Genomic DNA, 23,545 nt, shown 5'->3' on the forward strand with positions numbered 1-23,545 from the left:
AAGTTGGCAGAGTATGCCCAGACGTGGGTCCCTGGCTCTTACTTTGCCACTGGATTCAAGCTAGTCTGGCTGATGACGGCTGATTAGCCAGAAACCGGTCCCAGGATGCTTGTTTCCGGTCCACGGAAGACATGACTTGGCAGTTCGGGCTGGACTGTTCCCATGAGGCACAGGGTCAGACTGATTTGCATATGGTCATGTCTGAACTGGGGTTGGTGGATTGAGCTAAAGAATGATGATGGATTATACCCAGATCAGTTTACTGGGGGTGAGTGCTTGCAATGTTCAACACCCCGTCCATCATCCCCTTTGGTTTTGCATAGATGAGAGAGAGAGCAGGAGTAAAGAGGAAAAAGAAACAACAGGAGAGGAGAGAGATAAGAAGGAGCTAAGTAGAAGAAAAGGAGAGCAAATCAGATACAAAGAGAAAGCAGCCATGATGTGAAGAAGAGAGCATTAAGAAGAGAGAAGATAGAATGAAAGGATGTAGAGGACAGGACAGAGGAAAAAAAAGCAGACAAATGATAAAATGGAAACACAGCTAATCACTGCTAGAAGAGTGATAGTAAAGAGCCAAGATCGAGGGGAGAGAGACCAGAGAATGGATAAAAGTGAAGAGGAAAAAGGGCAGGGCTAGAATGAATAAAGGGCAAATCAGAAATACAGGGAATAAGGTAACACACCTGGTGTGACAAAGATGATAGAAAATAATTAGAGATGTGAGAGGATAGACTCTTAGAGCAAAGACTTAGGGGACAGACAACAGATCAATTCAGAAGATAGAGACTGAGGCAGTGAGAGTGTTGAAAGTGGAGCTCACCGGAGGAAGAAGTGAGCTGTGGCCTCCTTGGCAACATTTTCAGCACCTGCACTTCTTTTTTTTTTTTTAATTAAGCACTGACTGGGGGTGAGTGTTTGATTTGCTCCAACGCTCCGTCCATCATCCCCTTTGGTATCGGGGAAGAATGAGGGGCAGTCAGTGTTGCAGGCATATATATTCAGGATACACAGTTCCTGCCTGTCCAGGGTACCAGGTATGATGACGTACCTCCCTACAGGGTCCGTTAGGTGGTGGAGATGTTAGAAGGGGACCCCGGGGGCCACCCATATGAGGGATCCCCGTGCATATGCCAAATAGCAGGTGGTGTAACATTGCTCTCTCCATGTCCAACGCAAACTGGGCAGTGAGTCACACCATACATGTGTCTCCTGCAGGCATGCAATTGCTACCTCATCTCAGATAAGCGAACACAAATCTGCATTTCTCAAACTGCACTATACTCTTGTCAATTCATGTGATCAATTTTGTTACGGAGAGGGCCATGAATTGAGATACTTCCCCTGCATCTTCTCTCCCTCCAGTCTTGGATCTGCTGTCACCCAGTGGGACCTTTTCCGCAATGCCATTCCTGCGGTTTGACATGGGAGTGACAGGATCCTGTCAGGGCCTGTGCCGGTCACCCAGTCACTCGATCCACACTATGTGACAAGGGGAGCCGGGGGGCGCACTGCTGCTTCAGGAAGCTGCCCTTGAGCCTCTAGGCGATCTGCCAGCAGTCAGATACCGGGTCCAGTCTCACTGTCTCCGCCCAGCCAGTCCCCACTCTTCGTCTAGGGGGCCAAGTCATCCAATACTCCAACAGGCGGGTAGTGGTGGGATCGGGACCCCACACATGATCAGCCCAGATTCAGCGATCAAGGTAACATGAATCTCCAAGATGGTGCCTCTGCCTCACCAGGTCACAGCCGCACTGGGGCTCAATCTATACCCCGGGTAGTCGTATCTGCCACTAAAGAACCCCGAAGCAAGTCTCGCCTATCCCTGGCGAGTACTCCGTTGGTTCTGAGAGGAAAGGCCGCTGGGTGTCTCAGGATAATGACAGATTCAGAGTTAGTCAGCAGGAGCACCGGCAAAGATGTCTACCTGGCCATCTTACTAGGCCACGCCCCAGCCCATACCTCTTTCTGCCCCGTGGGGAGATTCAAAGTTCTTACCTCTTGGCAACATGGGTCGGGTTGCCCTTTGAGGCATTGGGCCTAGTCCCTACCCACTCGTTGGTGGAAGATCGAAGGTGTTTTCCTCCCATCTTCCCCTAGCAGGTGGTTAAAAGCTCACTAGACCACCAGGAATTATATTTGGGGGGCAGAGCGGCCCCCATGGCAATGGGTAAAGTTCCCCGCATACCCACAGGCCCAAAAGTCGTTCTGCCCCCATGGGGGCATATTGAATGTTTTTATGTCCAATCTGCCTGGGGGAGGTGAGGGGGCAGAAATCCCACTAGACAACAGGGAGGATTTTTGGGGGGAGAAATGTTGGGATTGGCCGGCCTAGGCATTGAGCCTATCCCCACTCCTCAAATGAACTGCAACAGTCTTCCTGTCCAACCCAGGGAGCAGGTGAGAGGTATTTAGCTCCAATCCGCTCCATTGGGAAGGGCAGAAAGACCACTAGACACCAGGGAGCTTTCATATTGCTACAAGGTATGATGGTGGCCGGCCCACCCACCCATTCATTGTGCCTAGTCTCCACCTCTAATATGACCCCAACAGTCTTTCTGCCCCCTTGGGTACTAAAGCATCTCCATCTTTTTGACAAGAAAGGGAATTTTGATTTTGACAGACAGTTGTCAAGCAATGGTCATAGAAAGCAGATCATGTTTCAACAACCACAGATGCCCTGCCAAAGACTCAGAGCTGCCGACGATGCTTGGTCCATCTTCCTAAGGGCAGAATCTTCACAAAAACAAGAATGTGAAGAGTGGTCTCTGGTGGCCTGTGCCAGGAAGGCATCGACAGACATGAAACACTGCTACTCTCAGATGAAACGGGAGGCCATCGTCATCCATTGGGGATTCAGACATTCTCCACCTGCATGAACTATAAGCCACTTGATCCGTTGTGTCAGGGGTTGGCCTCCAATCCTCTCCCCAGGATTGAAAAGTGGATCCACCAGCTACAGGAGGATACTTTCTCAGTATTTTATCCACCAGGATCAAACAACCATGAGATTATTAGTCGAGACACCCAGGTTTGCAACCAATGAAGCAGAGGCATGTGCTTTGGACTCAGTGGAGTAGGTCATAATAGGTGATGGAATGATCATGTCCCTTCCGAATGTCCCTGGAAGACATTGTGACGGCCATGAACACCAACAATTACCTCCAGCTTGCTATCCAAGCCAACCAGACAAGCAAATAAACAAAACTCAGTGATAACCTTTCAACCACACTTCTCACATGTTAACACCATTATATAATGTACGGAATTACCTGATCTTCAGAAGGCTGCCTCCTTCAAGACAATCAGATTGTGATTTTGCAAGCATTGGTGATGCAAGAGTGCAACTGGTCCATGTGAACCAGCAAGAGATTGTGAGGTGACATGAAACAGGTCTTTCTTTTGTAGGTTTCAAAGCTCTTTTACCTTCCCAAAGAGTCTAGGCTCTGGGAAGGGGACAAGGATCTTGACATTGGCAACTGGTTTGAGAGGTCCCCATGATGCAGTGATCACCTGAATCCTGTCCCACAGCCAGGAGTTCCCCTGGCCCACAGTGTTCAGGCACCTGTTGCCGCTGAGGGCAGAGGAGAAGTGAACGAAATGGACCTGAACAATAAGATGACTGGGACCCCAAGACAACCAAATATACCGCCATCAAAAGTGCGATAAAAAAACAGGTTCGCCTCTGCTCTCGTACCTCAGACCTGAAGTCACTGGAAATCAGAGGGTTCCATGAAACCCAAAGTCTTCCACATACAGACCACAAGTCTAAACTCCATCTTACACAATCAGTGGGAAGACAAGCGCTACAAAGGATCATAGCGTTCAGGTTACATTCTCTCCCCCTTAAAGAACTTTATCCCTCAAAGTCGTTAAGGACGGGGCACCCGGAGTGTCGGCTATGCAAATATAAACAGGAGAGTTTGGCCCACATTTTACTTTGTTGCCCGGCCTTGGGCTTGGAGCGTAGACTGTACCTCAAGCCAATTTTATTACAACAAGGGATCAGAACAGTAAAGGAGGCTGTGCAACATCTGTACACACTGGAAACAGTGAAACACATGGCCACGTTTGGCAAATTTATTCAACAGACTCGACGGAAATTGATGGACTCTTCCAGCTAAATAATCAGGCCAGTTCTTGGACTGAGGTATTAGCCTGTCGAGACTGTTATGAGCAGGGAAGAGTGCGGGCTGAGAACAAACGGAATAATGATTTCTAGATTGTAATGACTCTTCTGTTAACATAGCCTATGGTTTTAACTACTTAATCTTTTATAATAATGGACTGTGTTCTCTTGTCCTATTTTAATGGTTTTGAGTAACCAGAAATACAATGTATTCATTCATTCATTCATTCAATAAGATGAGTGCCTCTCAGATGCGATCTGCTAAACACTGGTGCCATTTCCAGGTGAATCCAGTCCCTTCTCAGGCTATGATCTGCTACCTGGATTTACCCAAGATACAGATGATAGCACACACCAGTGCCTTCTTCGCTTCTTCTAGAGATAACCTACTTGGGGTATCAGTATTAACCTCGGACACACCCGTCCGTAAGTTCGCTCCCCTGCCAGCCCTCCAACCGGCAGGATGATTTGCCCAATACGGACCTTTATCCGCAACTACTCCAGTCCGCAGCCGGTTTTGAAAGGCCACTGGTCTGGCGTACCGTCTTGCCTACTCTTGAAAAACCTCAGCCGCGAAGAGTCACATCCCCCACACAGTGTGACGAAACACGTGTTGGCTGGTTTACTTTCATTTGTACTGATCAAGTGTGAATTATAAACATATTCTATTAGCAACCCTGGATTTCGACCTTCATTATGTTTTTTGCACGATCTTTAATTGACACTCTGGGTTCTAACACTAGAACCTGATATTTGATACGTGTGCACAGGAATTTGACTCATTGTATGGTGTGGGACTTGTCTTTCACCTATGCTGGTGTTGTTTCTTGCCTGGGTTTGTTGCCTCTGACCTGTTGGCACCGTGTATCTGAATTGCTTGACTACCTACAATCGCACCTGCTGGAGCGCCATCACTTCCTGTCCCTTAAGTCAAACCCAATCTCTTTATTTACACCTTCTCAGGCTATATAGACCATTTGAAACTATAGTCAGACAACGCTGGACTGGTGTTGCGGTTTGTTGTTAAAGTTTTGTAGGAATGTAATACTTATGGTGCAAATGTCTGTTGGCGGTACCATGGTTTAGGCGCTTTCAGATGCCTGTGGTCACCCTTGAATCTGGACCCTTTTGTTCAGTCCGGGGGGACATTGTTGATAAAATAAAAACTGCATGTATACTTGTATCTTATATACGTTCCATTCCAGTGCCACAATGCAACACAAGAACATCCATTGGGCTTCTCTCCAGAGGTTAGAGCAAGAAGTGTTGCACCTGGTGTGCGCCAAATACCCTTCCAGGTTGCAAGTAGTACAGGCTCACTGCAGCTTCCCAAAGCTTTTGCGTTACACAGAAGTAAAGTAGACCATGTGGCCGTGCAGTTATAATTACACTTGCACTCAAGAATGTTATGTTAGGATAAAAAAAATTCTTAAGCGTACGGCTGTCCCCAGAAGGGGGCTTCCCGGGGCTGGTCACAGGTAAGACGACAGCAGAAGAGGAAGGCACGCTAGGCTAAGGAGGAGAACAACCAGGTGATTAGTTGCTTCTGAAAACCTAAGTGCTTTAGAATCTTTCTTAGCAAAGAAAGCAAAGAGTTCCATAAGGCTGGGGCAAGGACACAAAAAGAACCTCTGCCCATTCAGGACAGATTTAAATCTGCTGAGCGCAAGTCTTTCAGAGCAGCAAGACTTGGAATCTCACTTCCCTACTAAAATCTCAAGGAGACACACTCACTCTATATTTTAAATCTAGCTCACATATAAATGTTGGTTAGTAGTAGACACTTTTTTTCTCATACACCGCTTGATCTTCCTTACTGTGCACCTTTTTGGGCAACAACACCCAAACATTCAGGCCGCACATTCCTTCTGAAACTGACTGGAACCTCAGTGTTGAAACCACGTGCAATTTTCTTGTTTTGTCCACCGCCATCTTGGATTACTTCATTAGGTGATCTAGAGGTTGTGTATCGATTATGCTACACAACCGAATCCATCATTGAAACATATGATGTCTAATTAAGCTCTGTTAATAATAAATTAGCACAACTAGCCAGTAAACAAGCAGTACATATGTGTATGTCACCTCAAGGTGAAAGTTTGCAAACTTATTTACAGGTTTATGGATTGAAATGATGCCCATGGAGGGATCCCTCAGGAATGGAGACACTCCACAGGAAAGTGAGATGTGAGGAGAAGTCTTTGCAGGTGAGGGAAATTAAGCTGAGATGGCTGGAGTCAGCCCCTCCCCCCACATCCCAAAGGAATGGAGACCTGTGTGGACAGACACCCTGGCCAATGGTGGGGCCGCGATGCAATAGTTGTAAAGAAATGTCTATCTTATTTCAGAATTGAAAAAATAGAATAAATTGATGCCCCGACCTATACCCCATGTTTCAATGATATACGACATCTGACTGATGAAGCTGGGTCACTGATGTTTATTGTTTGAATCTGTGTTGCTACCAAAAAATGATAATCAAAGACCTTGAAATAAAGAATCGAAATGGGGCTTCAGAAAACACAAGGAGGTCTCTGTGAACTTGAAGAAGGATGTGGTGCCTGGAATGAGTGGTCAGTGACCTGGGCAGAGGTTTGAGGGTTGAACTGAGGCTTTTAAAGACTCAAGAGGATGCTACGGGCTGGAGGGAGGTCACAGCAGACTGGAGAGAGATTTCTTAGGACTAGGAGCAGATCTGAGGATTACAATGAGGTTTATGAGAACTGGACGAGAAATCTTTTTATTGGAGGGAATTTACTAAAGAATGAGGCCTGAGTATGGCTTCAATGAAATTTGAATGAGGTTTGGAAGCACTGAAGGGATGTTTTGAAGATGGGCATCATAGTTAGGAAACCTTGAATGAGTTTTTGCACAACTCCAAATTGAGAAAAACCCGAGGGGAAGTTTCCAGACTGTGCTTGAGTTTTCTGTGTGTTCAGGGTACTTGTCTGAGGACTTCAGGTAAGTTTTATAGATACAAATATGTTTTGTGAGGACAGCAGCTAATTTCTGTAGCAATTATTTCAAGACTCAATGGATTTTTATGACGGCTCACAGAGATTTATGAACATTTACGAGATTTTCCTGATGACACAAGGGAGTTCTCCAATGAATTAAGTTTTCAGGGGAATCAAAGGTATTAAGGACTTAAGTTTTATTTGAGGATGCAAAGTGATTTTAAGAGGATACAAAGTTTTCTAGCACTTTGTGTGAGCTCAGTAGTGGCATTCACACTGCAGCAGTGAGACCTGCTCCTTACACACCGAGAGGAGGATAATAAACCAGCCTTACCTGCTCAGGGTGCTCCTGACATCCTGCAAAACAGAGAAACAAACGCAAAGAAGTCAGTTTTCACAGGAGATGTTATAGTTATGGCAGTAATATTAGGAGTAAAACTCTTCTATCTATCTATGGTTACAAAACAGTGACTGGGGTTACATAACACATGACTAAACACGGAATGTGATATTCTGAATGAGGTCACATGACAGCAGGAACTGATATTCTGAATGGTAATAACATAGCACAGTGTAATTCTGCATGGTGTCACAAAACACAGCACATTCTGATATTCTGAATGGAATCACCTGACACATTTTATGATGTTCTCATACATCACATTTTATGATGTTCTCATACATCACATTGAGGGATTATCATGGGTCGCAGCTGCGACTCCTGGCTTGCCACTTGTGACCCCTGGCACCTTTTTGTGCGACACCTGGCTTCAGAGGTAAGTAACAAAATCAATGCCAAGAACAAACAAACAGCTAGCCCTTTAGGGAGTCAGGCTCTGCCTTTGTTTACTGTCAATCTTTTATTACACTAATAGTGAATAATAGCTTAGTGGAAGTGAGGTTAAGTATGTTGGAGTCACAGTAAAAATTAGTGAGAGTAAGCTAGACTGAGTGAGAATAAATGAGTACTAGTAAGAATGAATGATTGAATGTAGTTGAGGAATGTAAGTAAATGTGAGTGAAAATGTGATGTTATGCTTGCTAGTCGCCATTGGCCCTTACATACTGAAGATAATTCGTGGCTTATAGTGGGACCCATGGAACAATTCTTCCGCTGTCATTTCGGAGACAATTAACAGGCACCTGTGAAAAATACTGGCACTGGCATGCTGGAAGAAATTCTTGGCATAATGGGAACCCATTAAAAAATACTGGCAAAGTGGAGAGAATTGTTGGAATGGGGGCAACCATGGCAAAATGCTGGCACTAGCTCATTGGAGATGCTTCTTAGCATAAGGGAGGAAAACCATGGCATACAGGAGGGGCAACCGCGACAAACTTATAGCCACGATTTACTAGTTGTAATTTGACCAAAGGGTTATCCAAGGTATGTGATGGCATTAATTGCAAAATACTGACACTGGGATTCTCTAGGTAATATGTGGCATAAAGGGACAGACATTGCATATAAGTGGCACCCCTGACAAAATGTAGGCCCTGGCACAATAGAGGTGATTTTTGACCTACAGGGGCATCCATAGCACATTACAAAAACAATGGGCTGAACCCCTTCAGAGGGTCAGGCTTCATTGGCTTGATGCACCTTGAAGGTACTGGAATATAAATGAGTGTCCTTTCAGAACCGCAGGCTTTTTAACATATTTATTTGAAAATTGTGTGTTTGAATACACTATTTGCTTTCATTTTTAAAAACAATAGTAAGTGGGAGAATGCTCCCCAGCCCCTCCCCCAAGTCTACGTGAAGAAATCTGGCTCACTAAGATTCAGGGTAAGTATTACATCCTACCACTTTCAAAGATCAGGTCACCACCCTAATATAGATTGTTACTAAAATGGTCATCGGTCTGTGTTGTGTAATACTTACAATGCAGTTATTACAGAACTTCAGTGATGTTAATTATCTTAATTTCTTCAGAGTTAAGGTCGTGTGACAACTTCTGGGAGACATTTAGGGTCAAAGGTCAAATGATATCACTTCCTGGGATGTCATTAAGGTTAAGGAGTGTGTGATGTCACTTCCACTACTGTTGGCGTTTTGGTGAATCAACGTCCTTGATCACATGACACAGCAGTGAGTAATATGAATGAGTTCACATGGCACAATCTGTAATATTCTGAATGGGGTCACATGACATCACATTGTCTGTTATATTCTAATCTGTGTCACATGACTCAGCACCTGACAAACTTCACATAATATTACAAATCATGAACTACTTCCACCCGCAGAGGAAACATTTTACAAGACCTACCTGTGATATCACCCACACTGAGAGCACAGCTGGAGTGACAAATGGACATTGGTTTCTACCCATGAACACTCTGTATGTCGCGCTTTGAATACAGGTATCTGGACCTCTGCAGTGACGTGAACCTTCCTAATTGAGTCTTATCCACTATAATCTTTCTTACAATGGATGTACTAGCTGTAATCTGTAGCGCCTGGACACCTACGGAGAGAGTACATGTTACATGAATGCCACATGTGGGGGTTAAGGTGAGCATGGAGTGTGTGTCTCTTGTGATTTAATGTATGGGGACAGGACTCCATTTTGGATCCTGTGTGTGAATAGTACATATGATGGAGGATGGAGGGATCCTGCCAGATAGGGAGGTAGATTGTGGAAGCCTTCCTGAGGTCTATGAAGTGGACCAGACGTCTGTGAAAGGAAAGGAATGAGGGAGACAAATGATGCTCTGAAGGACATTTGCTGCCCACTTCCTGCATCCTTCATCCCCAGTAGAGGTAATGCAGTTCTGTGCAGCAGATGCGTAGGAAGGCGTCTCTTCTGAGCCTTCGTCTCAGATTCCCCTGTCAAGGCACAACCAACTTCACTCTCAATTCCTGCCAAGACTGACTGACAAAGACTTTAACCCTACCAGTCAGTGGTAATAAATAACATTTCAGAATTGCCTGAAACCAGCTCCAGAGGAGGAGCTCTTGAATTTTAATCTACATCTAAAAAACACTATGACAAATATTAGTGAGAAACCCAGGTCACTTTGCCAAGATTCTCTTTGACCAGTGTCAAGACCCACAACGCACTGATGGAGATACATATATTAGTTCCAGAGCCAGGATACTTGACTGCCGCTACCTTACAGGTGAGGGAAACCTAGAAAGGACTCCTGCAAGGAGAGCTGTAGGCTGCCTATAGAAAAGAGGAGCTATCTGCTGGAGAGAGGTGGTTAGTGAAATGCAACCCCCAAGTGAGAAGCCGGCCTTGAGAAGCCATCAGCCCTTCTAATTAATGAGTAAGGAGCGGTGCAAAGGACTTGGGTCCTAACCTTGCTGAAGGAGCTGGATCTACCTTGGTGGAAGAGACCAACTCACTGAGAAGAAGGTACCAGTGGTGTAACGAAACTTGAGGGGGCCCCCCTGAAAAGCACATGGAGGCCCCCCCAGCAGGCCGACCCACCACATACCACTTTGCCCCATCGACAAAAATAAGCAGTCACCTAAAGCTGTATTTTCAGCACTTATCTGTGCATACTTCGAACAGCATATATAAATAGAAAGCACTTTTATTGTGTTCTAGGGCTATCTGAATGAGGAAATCCATGACAGATAATTAAAGGGAACAAAGACAGAAAAGTCACATTACAAATGAATACATACGTTTTTTATTTATAACCCTATTTAGTGCCAAGACAAGGTCTTTCCAGGCTCTGCTGCGCTGAACGTTCCGCGCTGGTGCAGAACGTTCTATTGCGCGGGCGGGGTCGCGACGTTCAACGGACGTGGCCAGCACTACCGATGTAGTGCACGCGACGTCCGTTGAACGTGGCCAGCACTCCAGGGGTTAAACACAAGGCTGGCATTTTTCTTTTGGCAACCCTACTTTATATTCCTTTTCATGAAATGCATTCTCACACTACAGCTGTAAATGTAAATTTCAAATGCAATGAATAGGCAGAGTGGGGGCCCAGTGGGTACTGGAACCAGAAAAAACTAAGCCTCGGTAACCAGGTTACAAAGGTATGTTGACAGTGCACCTCAGATCGAGCGTACAGCTGACTGTTGTGGTGCACTGTAGCACCCAACAACACTTTTTGATAATGCACATCACACGCAGACATGTAATAGCGCACGCTGGGTAGAGCTTATATAGCACATAGCTCTGAAATACCATATAGCTGGATGGCACTCAGCTCCAAAGAGCATTGTATGTAGTTTAAAACACACGCAAGCATCAAACAGAACGCACTGGACAGACCTTGCAAACCCCACATAGCGCAGATATACTATATAGCTGGCTGCAATGTGGCCATGAAGAGCACATTTTAATAGCATGGAACACACACAACCGTCCAACACAACACATTAAATAGAAAATTTACATCTAACTAAGCACAGACATGGCATTTGGGCCGTAGGCCATATTTTCCACAGATGCAGTATATAAACATAAATAACGTAACATAACATGTAATTGCTGCACCTGTAGTAGTGTAGCTCTATCTATAACTTGGTGATCAGAATGTGCTACAACAAATAGGATTATGCTGGGCTGGTAATCAGGCGAGAGGGCCAACCGATCTTTACTATTGAGAGGCTCAGAAGTGCACCATTTAATTTATGAGGCAGGCCGCCTTGCCGAAGGAGTGATATGAGGCAACCGGTGGACCCATGCTGCAGCTGCACACTACAACTACTGAGCTGAAGGCCCGAACTCTACACCACTCACTGTTGGCCAATTACTCAAAACCAATGCACTCTAAGCCACTGCACTCTATGCCACTCTACTCTTCACCACTGTACTTTATGCCACTTCATTCTAGGCCACTCTAATCCACTCTAGAACACTCCACTTTACGATACTCTAATCCACTCTATGCCAATCTGCGACACTACTCCACTCTACGATCCTGTATGCTACTCTCTATATGCCATTTCATGCCATTTTACTCCACTATATTCTACACTACACTCCAGTCTACCCCACTCCTTTACTCTATGCCACTACACTCCATGCCACTCTATGCTACTCCGCTCTACGACACTTCTCCATTCTATGCCATTTCATTCTACAGCAATCTACTCCGCTCCACACCAATCTACTCTATAACACTGCACTCCACTCTACGCAACACACTCTATGCCACTTCACTCTGCTCTACACCACTTCACAACACTCTATGCCACTCCACTCTATGAAACTCTACTTCAATCTACAATACTCAACTATATGACACTCTAATACACTCTACAACCTTCCAATCTGCGAGACTCTACTACCTCTATGACAATCCACAAAACTATGCCAGTCCACCCTATGCAACTCCATGACACTCCACTCAACTCTACTCTACACCACTCCATGACTCTACGCCACTCCATAACTGCCCACTCTACTCCACGACACTGTGCTTGACGACACTCCAGCAGAAAAGCAACTTGCGCCTTGTCTGTCTAAATGCCCCTCCCATGCTGTGTTACAAATGGGGAAGGGTCAAATGTGAACACATAATCTAATTAATCGAATCATTGGCTTAGTGATTTCTCATCAGGCAGTGCTGTCACCCCATTACCATTGGTGTGATCAAAGGGTATGCTATGTGTTTCTAAATTATCCCTACTGAATAAATATAAGCAACTGATAATGAGCCCTTAAATATCCATTCTGCTGTTAAAAATGAAATATCGAATCCAATGCTTAATTTGAACCTGTGGTTTCCGGTGCTCAGCACCAGAACTAAATTGTCAGCACCTGCACGTATGCCCACCTGCCCCTTGGCAGAGCAGGTGGCTGAAATAGGGATGACCATAACAGCAGCCGGCCATTAATTCAATATACGTTAACAATGATTAATAACTGCCACGCAAGCCATTCTTCGAGCTTTGGAGGCCGGGAATAGTATGAATTGTAATACCTGCAAAAGAGTGAGGGCTAGTAGTTGTCTTGGTACTGTCATTGGCAGCAACAATGGATAGTTTAAGTTGAGGTAGCCTTATGGCAAGGGCCCTGACACCTAATTGCTTACAAATTAAGCACCACATGTGAACCTTAACTATACGGGGCCAGGTGAGACCAAGCAGTACAGGAAGGCATACACCTGAAAACACACACTGCGCTGTACCCCAAATTTTGGGGAAAAGGCCACCTCGCACATTATAACTTCTTCATGATACTAAATAGTACCTGTAAACAAGTTCGTATTGCTTTATTCGTAGAATGACTTCCTGCTCTTTGTGTCCTCTAATTACTAATCAGGGATAATTGACTCAGATGTAGAAGCCCATGTAGAAGCCCTGTGAAAATGCTTTCCATTTGCATTTGCTGTTTGAAGTATGTGCAGATAATGCGGTCTTACTCCTCTAAGGTTTAAATCGGGGGTGGGGGTGTAGTCGCATGGGCTCCCTCCAAGTAAGCTGTCAGCCACAGAAAAATGCCTCGCCAGCCACAGGAAAACGCCTCGCAATGTGTTTCCTTTTAACTTCCTTATTTTCTCACCAAAACCCTCTCTTGCAATGAAAAACATTTAAAAACTTGCGAAGATTATTCCTTCACCAAACCATGAGTCTCTATGCTGTGGCCGAGCTTCTATCGGCTTTAATCTGAGAACAGAAGACAATCTAAAGGTGCGCTAGTGGCAACCAGCAGGTAATGATCATGCCCGAACACAAACAATGATAACAATGCATTATAGACAAAAGGGAAAACCTTTTAAACCAATGAAATTATGGGTTGGGTAATTACCCATAACAGCATGGTTAGCATTGGCATTAATTAAATGAAGGCTACACCAGTCCGTCCTGGGCCGCACGGTCCCTCTCAGCCGCCTCACACCTCAAGCACATTTTAAATTGAGCAAAGTGGCATGAGAATGACCAGCCGCACCATAGTATGCTCCACCCGAAGGGTAAAGACCATGCAGACGCGGCCGCACACCAGTCACCCCCAGTGGAAATCGCACATCTAATTGTCACTATTTCCAGAATTATGCGCCGTAATTTTTGCAAAGTGCTCTGCTAAAATAGAGTATAAACATAGCTGCCAAGTTTTCAGATTGCTTATGTGTGACATTTTCATAATTTTTGTGAAATTATGAGTGACATTCAATGACTATGAGTGACACTTTCTCGCGAGCAAAATCAGGCAATGAAGATTGGGAAACATTTAAGTATCAGCAATTACACCCATTTGAGCAGCGAGAAACTCTAAAATCTTAAAATTGATGCAAAGCACCAGTCCACAATGTAGTTTTCTTGAATTTCGTGGTTCTTATTTATACAACAGCACACTTTCCTTTCTGAGGCACTGCACAATGTTCAGCTTGTTCATTTCTGATGCGCACAGTCTGTCGTAGCTGCCAAGTTTTGCGATTGCTTATGTGTAACATTTCAATGGTTTCAATATAGTTATGAGTAACATTCAGCTGCCAAATATATGACACGTAGAGTGACACTTTCTCTCCATTAAAACCATGGAATGAAATGCATTGAAAGAGTGGAATATCAGACATTACAATATTTTGAAGAATGAGAAGCTCTAAAGATATCTTGAAACTAATAGAAAGCTCCTGAAATGGAATCTCACTAACCTACAACCTCTTTATAAGATGACCACACTGTAAAACAATTGCGGAAAAGCCTTTCATGGCAATGAGGACACATTAGAAGGAAGTTTGCAGGGGGCTGTGAGCCACTAGCTTAGCCTGACAAGACATCAATAGTGGATCAACACTATGTAGCAGGCACCTAGTAAATTTTGGAGGCCAGTCCCTCTGAAAATATGCTGAGATTAAGAAAAGCATGCCTCGGGCTCTCAGTACAATATGGTTAAAAAATGGAATGATGGCTTAGTAGGGTAATATGGGATGAAGAGCTGCAGACGGTCCAGTCCTGAGTTATCAGAGAGCTCACTTAGGATCTGTCAGTCAGACTGGAAAAGAGACACCCCCCACTCCAGGGCATCACTGGGACAGGAAATAAACCCTGGCCGTAGACTAAAAGTGCCCCCATTTAACAAACTAGAAAATTAAAATTGGCCCACCTTTGCAAATCAAAGCAGTTTTGAACTTGTCAAGACACGCTCTATAGTTTTTTGCAATGTATAGAAAAGAGTGCATGCATCTAGGCTTGCTGCAAGTAATCTTTGTTACATCACGAGGGAAATCAACAGTAATACCTGGTGCACTAGCCACAAACAGCCAAATGAAATTGGCCCACACACTGACTGGTCATATGATCTATCCTTCGGGGCCTGGTAGATGGTGCCTCAAGGAAAAAGAAAGCTGGTGCCCGCTAGCTCCACTGATTATCAAGATAGAGGCTCCCTCATTTAAGCTGCGGGCAAGGTTTGGTAATTACATGAGGGAGATAAACAGTAAAACCTTACGCTGCACAGCAGACCTAATAGGCCCTGAAACAGTCAAAGCTGGCGCAAACAAAATACTGGATACTACACAGACTACACTGGACACCAGCGGAACTAGAAACAGTGGGGGCGAGCGAAAGCACCGCCAAACACAAGGCAGCAAATCACACGGCTAGGAAGACATGTGGGAAGCCCTTGATCACCACCTGAAGCAGTAACCCCCCCCCCCTTTCCCTTCTCTCTTCTTTCTTCTCTCTCCGGCTCCACCAAGCCAATAGTACACATTGTCGGAATTGCCAAGAAATAAGACAAACGTTTTGGTTTTTTGTATATGTAAAATTTATTTTCAATAAAATATTTTGAAATAAAAAAAGAAAATCAGCACATATGAGGACCTGTGACAGTGACATGCATACTTTGGAAAAGCACTGCACTTGCAAAAGGCACACCAAAAAAAACAAATGGAGCAGCCAAAAGTCAACACTATAAAATCTTCCTTCCAAGAAAACATCCTCCCCTCTTTAAATTGGGTGCCGCCTCTTGTGCGCACGTGAATCAGCGCACTGCATGTAGACTTAGTTCCATGCACCCAAAAGACGGCCCATTTAGTCCGAATCACTTTTGCAGAAATGTGGCCTATACAATTATGCATCCCTCAGAATCGGCTGTTATTATTGGTGCAGAAAACAATTATGCTCAATTTTAACATCGCTATTCGAAGGCACAGTCTGTTATTTCCTAGCCAAGTGGATTCTCTGCACACTACGTGTAGATTATTACCTGCCCATCAATTGGCAAGGTACGTAATTGTGCCTAAGTAACATGAGGCTTAACCAAAAATAAAACACACAAGATGATGGACGGAATGTTGCACAATGGCAAAACATTCACCCCCAGTCACAGATCTGGGTTTAACCCATCGTTATTTTGCTCACCAAGCCACCCTAGTTCAGACATGGCCATATGCAAATCAGTCTTGACCCTGTGCCTCATGGGAACAGTCCAGCCCGAACTGCCAAGCCATGTCTTCCCTGAACTGGAGGCACAGGGTCAAGACTGATTTGCATATGGCCATGTCTGAACTGGGGTGGCTTGGTGAGCAAAATAACGATGGATTAAACCCAGATCTGTGACTGGGGGTGAATGTTTTGCCATTGCGCAACATTCCGTCCATCATCTTGTGTGGTTTGCTTAACCAAAAATGACATTGCCATGAAGTAAGTTTTAAGTGAGACATAATAGCTGCAGCCCTCTGGGCACTATGATACAAACCAGCAGGAGGTGTGAACTGCTTGGCTCATGCGTTCACACTATAGATATAATAATAGCATTAAATCTAAGACAATTGAAGCTCACCTGGCCTCGATGGACCAAGTCTTCCGGGGCCAGGCTTTGTTACGGTGCCAGCTATTCCACAAGAATGTGGCTGACTGTCTGGCAGCATGGTTGCTGGCCTTTGTATCTCACCAGCGCTGAGCATGAGTGTCCGTTGCAGCATAATAGTAGCAGCTGCAGCGGCTCCATGGGCAGGAGGACATCGGTCTCCAGAGTGACTACTAGACCAACGGCCTCGATAAGAAGCCTCCAAGTAGCCTGGTCCGGTCAGTCACAGCAGGGCACCATGATGAGAGGATAGGCGGTGGTGGGAGTATTGGCGGCTTCAAAAACGAAACTAACTTTCAAACATAACTTCTGCACCGCCCAGGATATGACTTAATTTTCTGGCTCGGGTGGAAAATGAACAATGTTGCAAACGCCCCAGTGACAGTGCAGCTGAGCCAGCCTGGCCGGTCGGAGCGCCCGGAGCCACCTCCTGGCAGATGATGGTGTATATTAAACACCAGAGCAGTGCAGTAGTTGCACTGCATAGTGAAGTAAGTAGTTGCTGGCTGCGAAGGGGGCCCTGGGCTGCGGGGGCCTGTGTTATGCCCCTGAGAAGTACTGGAAGTGTGCCCAGGAGGAGGAGGTATGAGTAGAAGAGGTACTGGAAGTGTGTCCAGGAGGAGGAGGTATGAGTAGAAGAGGTACTGGAAGTGTGCCAGGAGGAGGTACGAGCAGAAGAGGTAAGAGAAGAATGCCCTGCAGGAAGAAGAATGAACAGAACGGATACTAAAAGAGTGTTCTTCGGAAAAAGGAGGTACGAAGAGGTGGATTACTAGAACAATACCCTGACGGAGTAGTTAGGAGCCAAATGGGTAATAGGAGAGGGCCCTGCAGGAGGAGGTACAGGCAGAAGGAGAACTAGAAGAGAGCCTGCAGGAGGAGGTACAGGCAGAAGGAGAACTAGAAAAGTGCATGTAAATGGAATCCACCTAGGAAATTTAATCACAGCTGCCAAGGAAGGACAAAGAACTGTGACCACCTCTTGAGAAGTGATTGGCTTTTAAAGGATCTGCTTGTGTGAACCTCCCACCAATTACTGTATTTATTCATCCCAGAATGGAGTGAGCTGTTGGAGTGAAGAGGTTGAGATGGGAGACCCTATATAAAACTTTAAAGAATAACCAGACATCAGCAAAGGATTTCGAATACTGGAATACTGGACTCTTTATGATAATTCGCCTATGGCCGACATTTGGCATGGCTAAATGACAAGTTCATATCAGTATAAAGATTCAAGCATACTGTTTAGAGGGTGACACCAGGGTCACAGCTGGCAAATGGAAAGTGTCCTAATTAGAAATAGAGAATAACTCTAAAGAGTATGTAAACTATTAAATAACTAATTGGGAAGGATTTAGGGTTCTATGTTTACAACTGTGAAACACATGTTGACTGTAGAGGCTAAATTGATTCATAGCAAATATCTACACATTGATGACCACTCTCAGAGGACCATCATTTGTGATATAATACTCTGTGACATCAGAGCTATGAGGAAGAGCCGAACATGGGACTACTATTGTAATTCATGACCATAAATGGTTGAATGGGATTCAGAATGTGCCAATGATGAATATCTTTCTAATAAACATTGAATGTATTATATATTAGAAACCTTATTGTTTGTTATTCACGTTTCTCTGAAATTCTACCATCTTTGAAGGAACTGCTCCCCACAGCTGTGTATTGTCTGTTGCTGGGTTCTCCAACCTTTCCTGTAATAAGAGCCACTTATGACCAAAGAAAAGCACCCGAGATACTATTATTTGTGTTGCAATAGTGACCACGTCAGACAAGATTACAGAAGTGGTCGTCCCATGTACGATTACCAGCAATTTGAAATGCCTCTGCATGAGTAGTACATGACAGCCATAGATAGGTGCAATCCCCCTACCATGGTAATAATAATAATAATATTTCTCTCCAAAGCTGCATGATTTATCACTCAAATAACAGCTTTAAAAAAAATATATATTTCTTTTTATGAAACATTTTCGACATATAACACAGCAATTACAGTCAGGCCAATGACTACATCATTTTACATTAGTGACATTGAGGTTGCAACTACAATCAGGATTAACACGTTAAACAACTCAAGGGGATTCGAGAGTGTCAGTAGCAATCTGTCGATGTGGTGGGGCGCAAATATCACCTCTATATTGGTTCCATGTTCTCAACACCTTACTCCATTTCCCGGGTCATCCTCTGGCAACATATACCGACTTTCTCTATACATACTCCAGTCTAGATCCTCCTCCCATTTCTCTAGTTGGGGCAGTTGGAGTGCTCCCCACAGCTGTGCAATATTCCTTTTAGCGATCATGTATGCCAGGGTAACCCACAGCGTGGTATTAGTGTTCAGATCTGTGGGTTCCCAAACATTGAGGATACACCTTCGCGCCTCTGGTTGCAAGCTCACACCCAGCACTTCCCGCAGGGTCTCGTGTATGCGCCTCCAATATGCCCGTATGTATTGACAGACCCATAGTATGCTGAAGAAAGTCCCTGTCTCCCCACCCCCTCTTTTACACTCCGCACTCTCTATCTTCTCCATCTGGACCAGTCAAGGACCTGTCACGTATACTCTATGGAGTATTTTAAGTTGTATTAACCTCAATCTGGCCGGGATTGCTACCTCGCGAGGGGATGATATCACCACCTGCCAGTCCTCTTCATCAAGTTCCAACCCATCACCTTTCCATTTCCCCTTAAGGGCCTGCAGTGGGTCTGCCATGTTATTTATTAGCTTCTTGTATTTGAGGGAGATGGCCTTTTCGTGAGGTGACCATCTAGTATTCTATCCTCCAGAGGGGAGGCTTCCAAGAGCGTGGTATTTCTCGGTATCTGGTTAAGTAGGGCATGTCGTACCTGGAGATATCTAAAGTATTCAGTATCTGCCAAACCATATTGTTTTTTCTTTGAGGCAAAGGAAAGGACCGTACCCTCCCCCCAGATGTCTTTTCTTTGTGATCCCAATGATGTCCCACTTATCAAACCCCTAAAATGACAGAGGTTCCCCAATTTCTCAGACCCCCACAGCGAAGTGGCCAGAGTAAACTTATTTTCACAGTGCATATTCCGGTTAACTGCATGCCATACCTGGACGGCGTGAGCCGTGGGTCCTGTCAGGGGAAATCTACGAGGCTTGGCGTACAGAAGTCTGTTGTAGTCGCCTCCGGGGAGCAGCCACCTGTCCATTACATACCCTGGATAATCGGGTGGCAATAGATCCCATGATAAATAGCCGCGAGTTTGGAACGCCTAATAATATTTCCGGAGGTCGGGAAGGCTGATCCCCCCCCGTCGTACCAATAGAGAAACAGTTTTGAAAACGCTATACGAGGTCTACCCTCCCAAAGGAGTTGCCTTTGGAGGCTCTCCACCTCTTTGAAATAAGACGCCTATACCGGGTCCATTGCATTTTGGAGCACTTTTAAAAATCGGGGTAAGCCATAATTTTAAAGAGGACCGCTTTTCCCAAGAGAGACAGGGGAAGGAATCTCCAGTGCGTTACGTCTCTCTTAAAGCGTTGCATGGGTGGATCCAAATTTTGAGTGAATCGGAGCCTGGAATCCGTCACATGGATGCCAAGATATCGGAAGCCTTCGGGCGCAATTTGTATTGGGCAGTTCGACGGTATTTTGGTGGGGTCCCCGTGGATGACATAAATCACTGACTTGGACCAATTTACTGTAAACCCTGAGTATCTCCTAAATATAGCCAATATGTCCAGGAGACCGATCAACGATGTCCTGGGGGAAGTCACGTATAAAAGGATATCATCCGCATACAGAGATATCTTATCTTCCCACTCAAGCAACCGCCTCATTCCACGGATTACTTGGTCCTTTCTAATCCAGGCCACCAAGGGTCCAGGGCCAATGCAAAAAGAAGCGTGACAGGGGACATCCCTGTCGTGACCCTCTCTTAAGCTGAAAATCTGCGGATTTATGGTTTTTAACCACCACTCGGGCCATAGGGCCAGTGTACAAAAGACGAATCCAGCCTATAAGTTCCGGGCCAAACCCTAATTTATGTAATACTGCAAATAAGTAGGGCCACTCGACCATGTCAAACGCCATGGTGGCGTCTAACGATATCACCGCTGCCGGTTCCTGTATGGTGGGAGATCTGCTGAGCACTCCGTGCAGTCTACGCAGGTTAAGGGCCGGGTTTTGGTGAGGCTTAAAGCCCAACTGATCAGGGTGTACCAGGGTGTTGATGACTTTAATCAGGTGTGTAGCCAGCAACTTCGCTAGGACCTTGGGTTCTACATTCAATGAAGAGAGATCGGCTTGTATGAGGCACAGCTGGTCTTGGGTTTGCCCTCCTTATATATTACCACTATGTTGGCGACTCGTTGGTCATATGGTAGTATTCCTTTATCTTTACTTTCGAGCCACATAGCGCGGATATGGGGCACTAGCTTATTTGGGGTCAATTTGTATAGTTCAATGGGAATACCATTAGGTCCTGTTGCTTTCCCAGAATTTATCCCCCTAATTGCCTGGCCACCTCATCATCTGTAAGTGGGAATCCAAGTTTTGGACGTGTTCATCCGAGAGCGTGGGTAACCCTATGTCTCTGAGTAGCACGTCATTCTCATCCTCGGTGTATCTTCCTGCCGAGCTATATACCCCTTGATAGTAGGCCGCGAAAGCATCTGCAATTTCTTGCGGATCAGTTGTGGGATTAGAGTTTACTCCGTGTACTTCAGTCACCAACCGCGACGCCCACTCCCTCTTGTCTAGCCACGCAATAAGTTTTTCTGCTTTGTCCCCATTCTCAAAAATCCTACTTTGGACCTCCCTACTCTGTGCCCTGGCCCTATCCCTGGCAATACTGTTGAACTCATCTTGCCTTAGCTTTAGGAGGTGGAGCCTTTCAGGGGTCACTGTGTGGGCCAACTCTTCTTCCAGCCTCATCACCTACTCTTCCGCTTTCTCAAGGTCAGCCTGCTTTTCTTTCTTTTTCCCTGCAATCAGGTAGAGGGTTTCTCCTCGGATGACTGTTTTGTAGGCCTCCCACAGGGTTTGTGTGGAGTCCACTGTGCCCTCATTATCTCGAAAGTAGTTATCTGTGACTTTGACAATATTTTTCCTAGTAGGCGGGTCCTTGAAGTACCAGGGGTTGAGAAGGGCCAACCTACCAACACTCCTCTATTCTAGTCCTATTTTTAGCCACACTGGAGAATGGTCTGATATGCCCCGACCTAAGTGCCTGACTTACCGGATAGTCTGAGCCTGTATCGCCGGGACGAGGACACAGTCTATGCGAGAGAGACTGTCATGGATGCTTGACACATGGGTGTACTGTGCCCTAACTGGGTAATGTGTCCTCCACACGTCCACCAGCCCCATCGTCTCTATGAAATTCTTCAACCAGCTTTGAGCGGGCTTAAGTGTGCGCGGGGGGTGTCGGTCAAGCTCCCCTGACACTACTGCGTTGAAGTCCCCCCCAGTATCAAATGGCCTAGTGGGAATGAAAGAAAAATGGTGCTTATATCTTTGAAAGTGTCGGTCTGCAGGCCTGGTGGAACATAGACTGACAGGAATGTGGCTGTCCTCCCTTTCCATTGGCCCGACACCCCAAAGTATCTACATCTCTTATCTGCCCATGTCGCTTGTATAGTGAAGGGAAATTAGTTTGATCAATATGCCAACTCCTCGAGATCCCGAGGTGAATCCTGCATGAGCCACTAATTTATACCCTCCTCTATGCAAAGCCATACATTTGTCCCCCACTAAGCGTGTTTCCTTTAGGAGGATTACATCTGGGTCACGTCTCCTGATAAGTTGGTTGACCATGCCCCTTTTAATCTTGTCCCCCAAGCCATTCACATTCCAAGAAAGCACTCTGAACCCTAACTCGTGTTCAGTGCACATCAATGCCTCTCCTGCAGGGACGTAACCAAGCGACCAACTGCCACTGCGTATGAGAGGCTAGCCCTGCGCTGCTGTTAATCAGTGTCGAAAAGAACAAATAAACAAATACAACAAACTTCGATCCACAACTCAATACAATCCCTGCCCCCCTCCCAGCCTCCCTGCACACGGCGTACGCCCATCCCTAACTAGCAGAGTGCTTGTCGCCCTACACACAATACTACAAAGCTACTAAATGTAGTAAAAGGGGAGGATGTCGGCTTCCACCCCTCCAACCCCATATTCAATAAACACAATTGTCAGTCTGAGCTTGCAAGACTATGCACAGTTCTGAGCACTCCGGGAAGATCTTACTAGACCGTCGGCCGAGCGTCACCCCAATACCTGACAGTGTGAAAACCGCCCATGCGGTTATACCCGGAGTTAGTCCTGTTCTTCGGCTGCTTCCTCACCATCCTGACCTCGAGTCTCAGGGCCATCGGGGGACGGCTATCGATCCAGTCGGATACAACATCTGGGTTATCAAAAAAACATGCCCTTCCCCCCGCTTCCACCAACAGACGTGCCGGGAACATCATGGCATACTTGTATCCCCTCTCTCACAGATTTTTGTTGGCCGCTAGAAAATTCTGCCGTTGCTGCTGCACCAGTTGAGTAAAGTCTAGGAAGAAAGAGAGCGTGGCATTTTCATACCGTAGAGGTCCTCCCTGACGGGCCGCCTGCAGGATAGCGTCTCTGTCCCTGAAGTTCAGCACCCTGGCAATCATGGGGCGAGGGGGCGGTCCAGGTCTCAGTCGTCCGTCCGGAACTCTGTGCGCACGCTCAATAGTGAAGAACTTTCCGATCCCT

At 45.6% G+C, this 23,545-nt stretch overlaps 1 protein-coding gene across 1 annotated transcript in view; it reads right to left on the bottom strand.

The window, feature by feature from the left end:
- Window positions 1–23,545, bottom strand: part of LOC144754222 (E3 ubiquitin-protein ligase TRIM39-like) — a 111,459-nt gene that overhangs the window by 44,169 nt on the left and 43,745 nt on the right. The window contains exon 4 of the mRNA XM_078641809.1: window positions 7,418–7,440. Within this exon, the coding sequence (XP_078497935.1) occupies window positions 7,418–7,440 (23 nt within the window). The remainder of the gene's footprint in view (window positions 1–7,417; window positions 7,441–23,545) is intronic.

The sequence above is a fragment of the Lissotriton helveticus genome, chromosome 5_1 (genome assembly GCF_964261635.1).
Source record: "Lissotriton helveticus chromosome 5_1, aLisHel1.1, whole genome shotgun sequence".
Taxonomy (NCBI): Eukaryota; Metazoa; Chordata; class Amphibia; order Caudata; family Salamandridae; genus Lissotriton; species Lissotriton helveticus.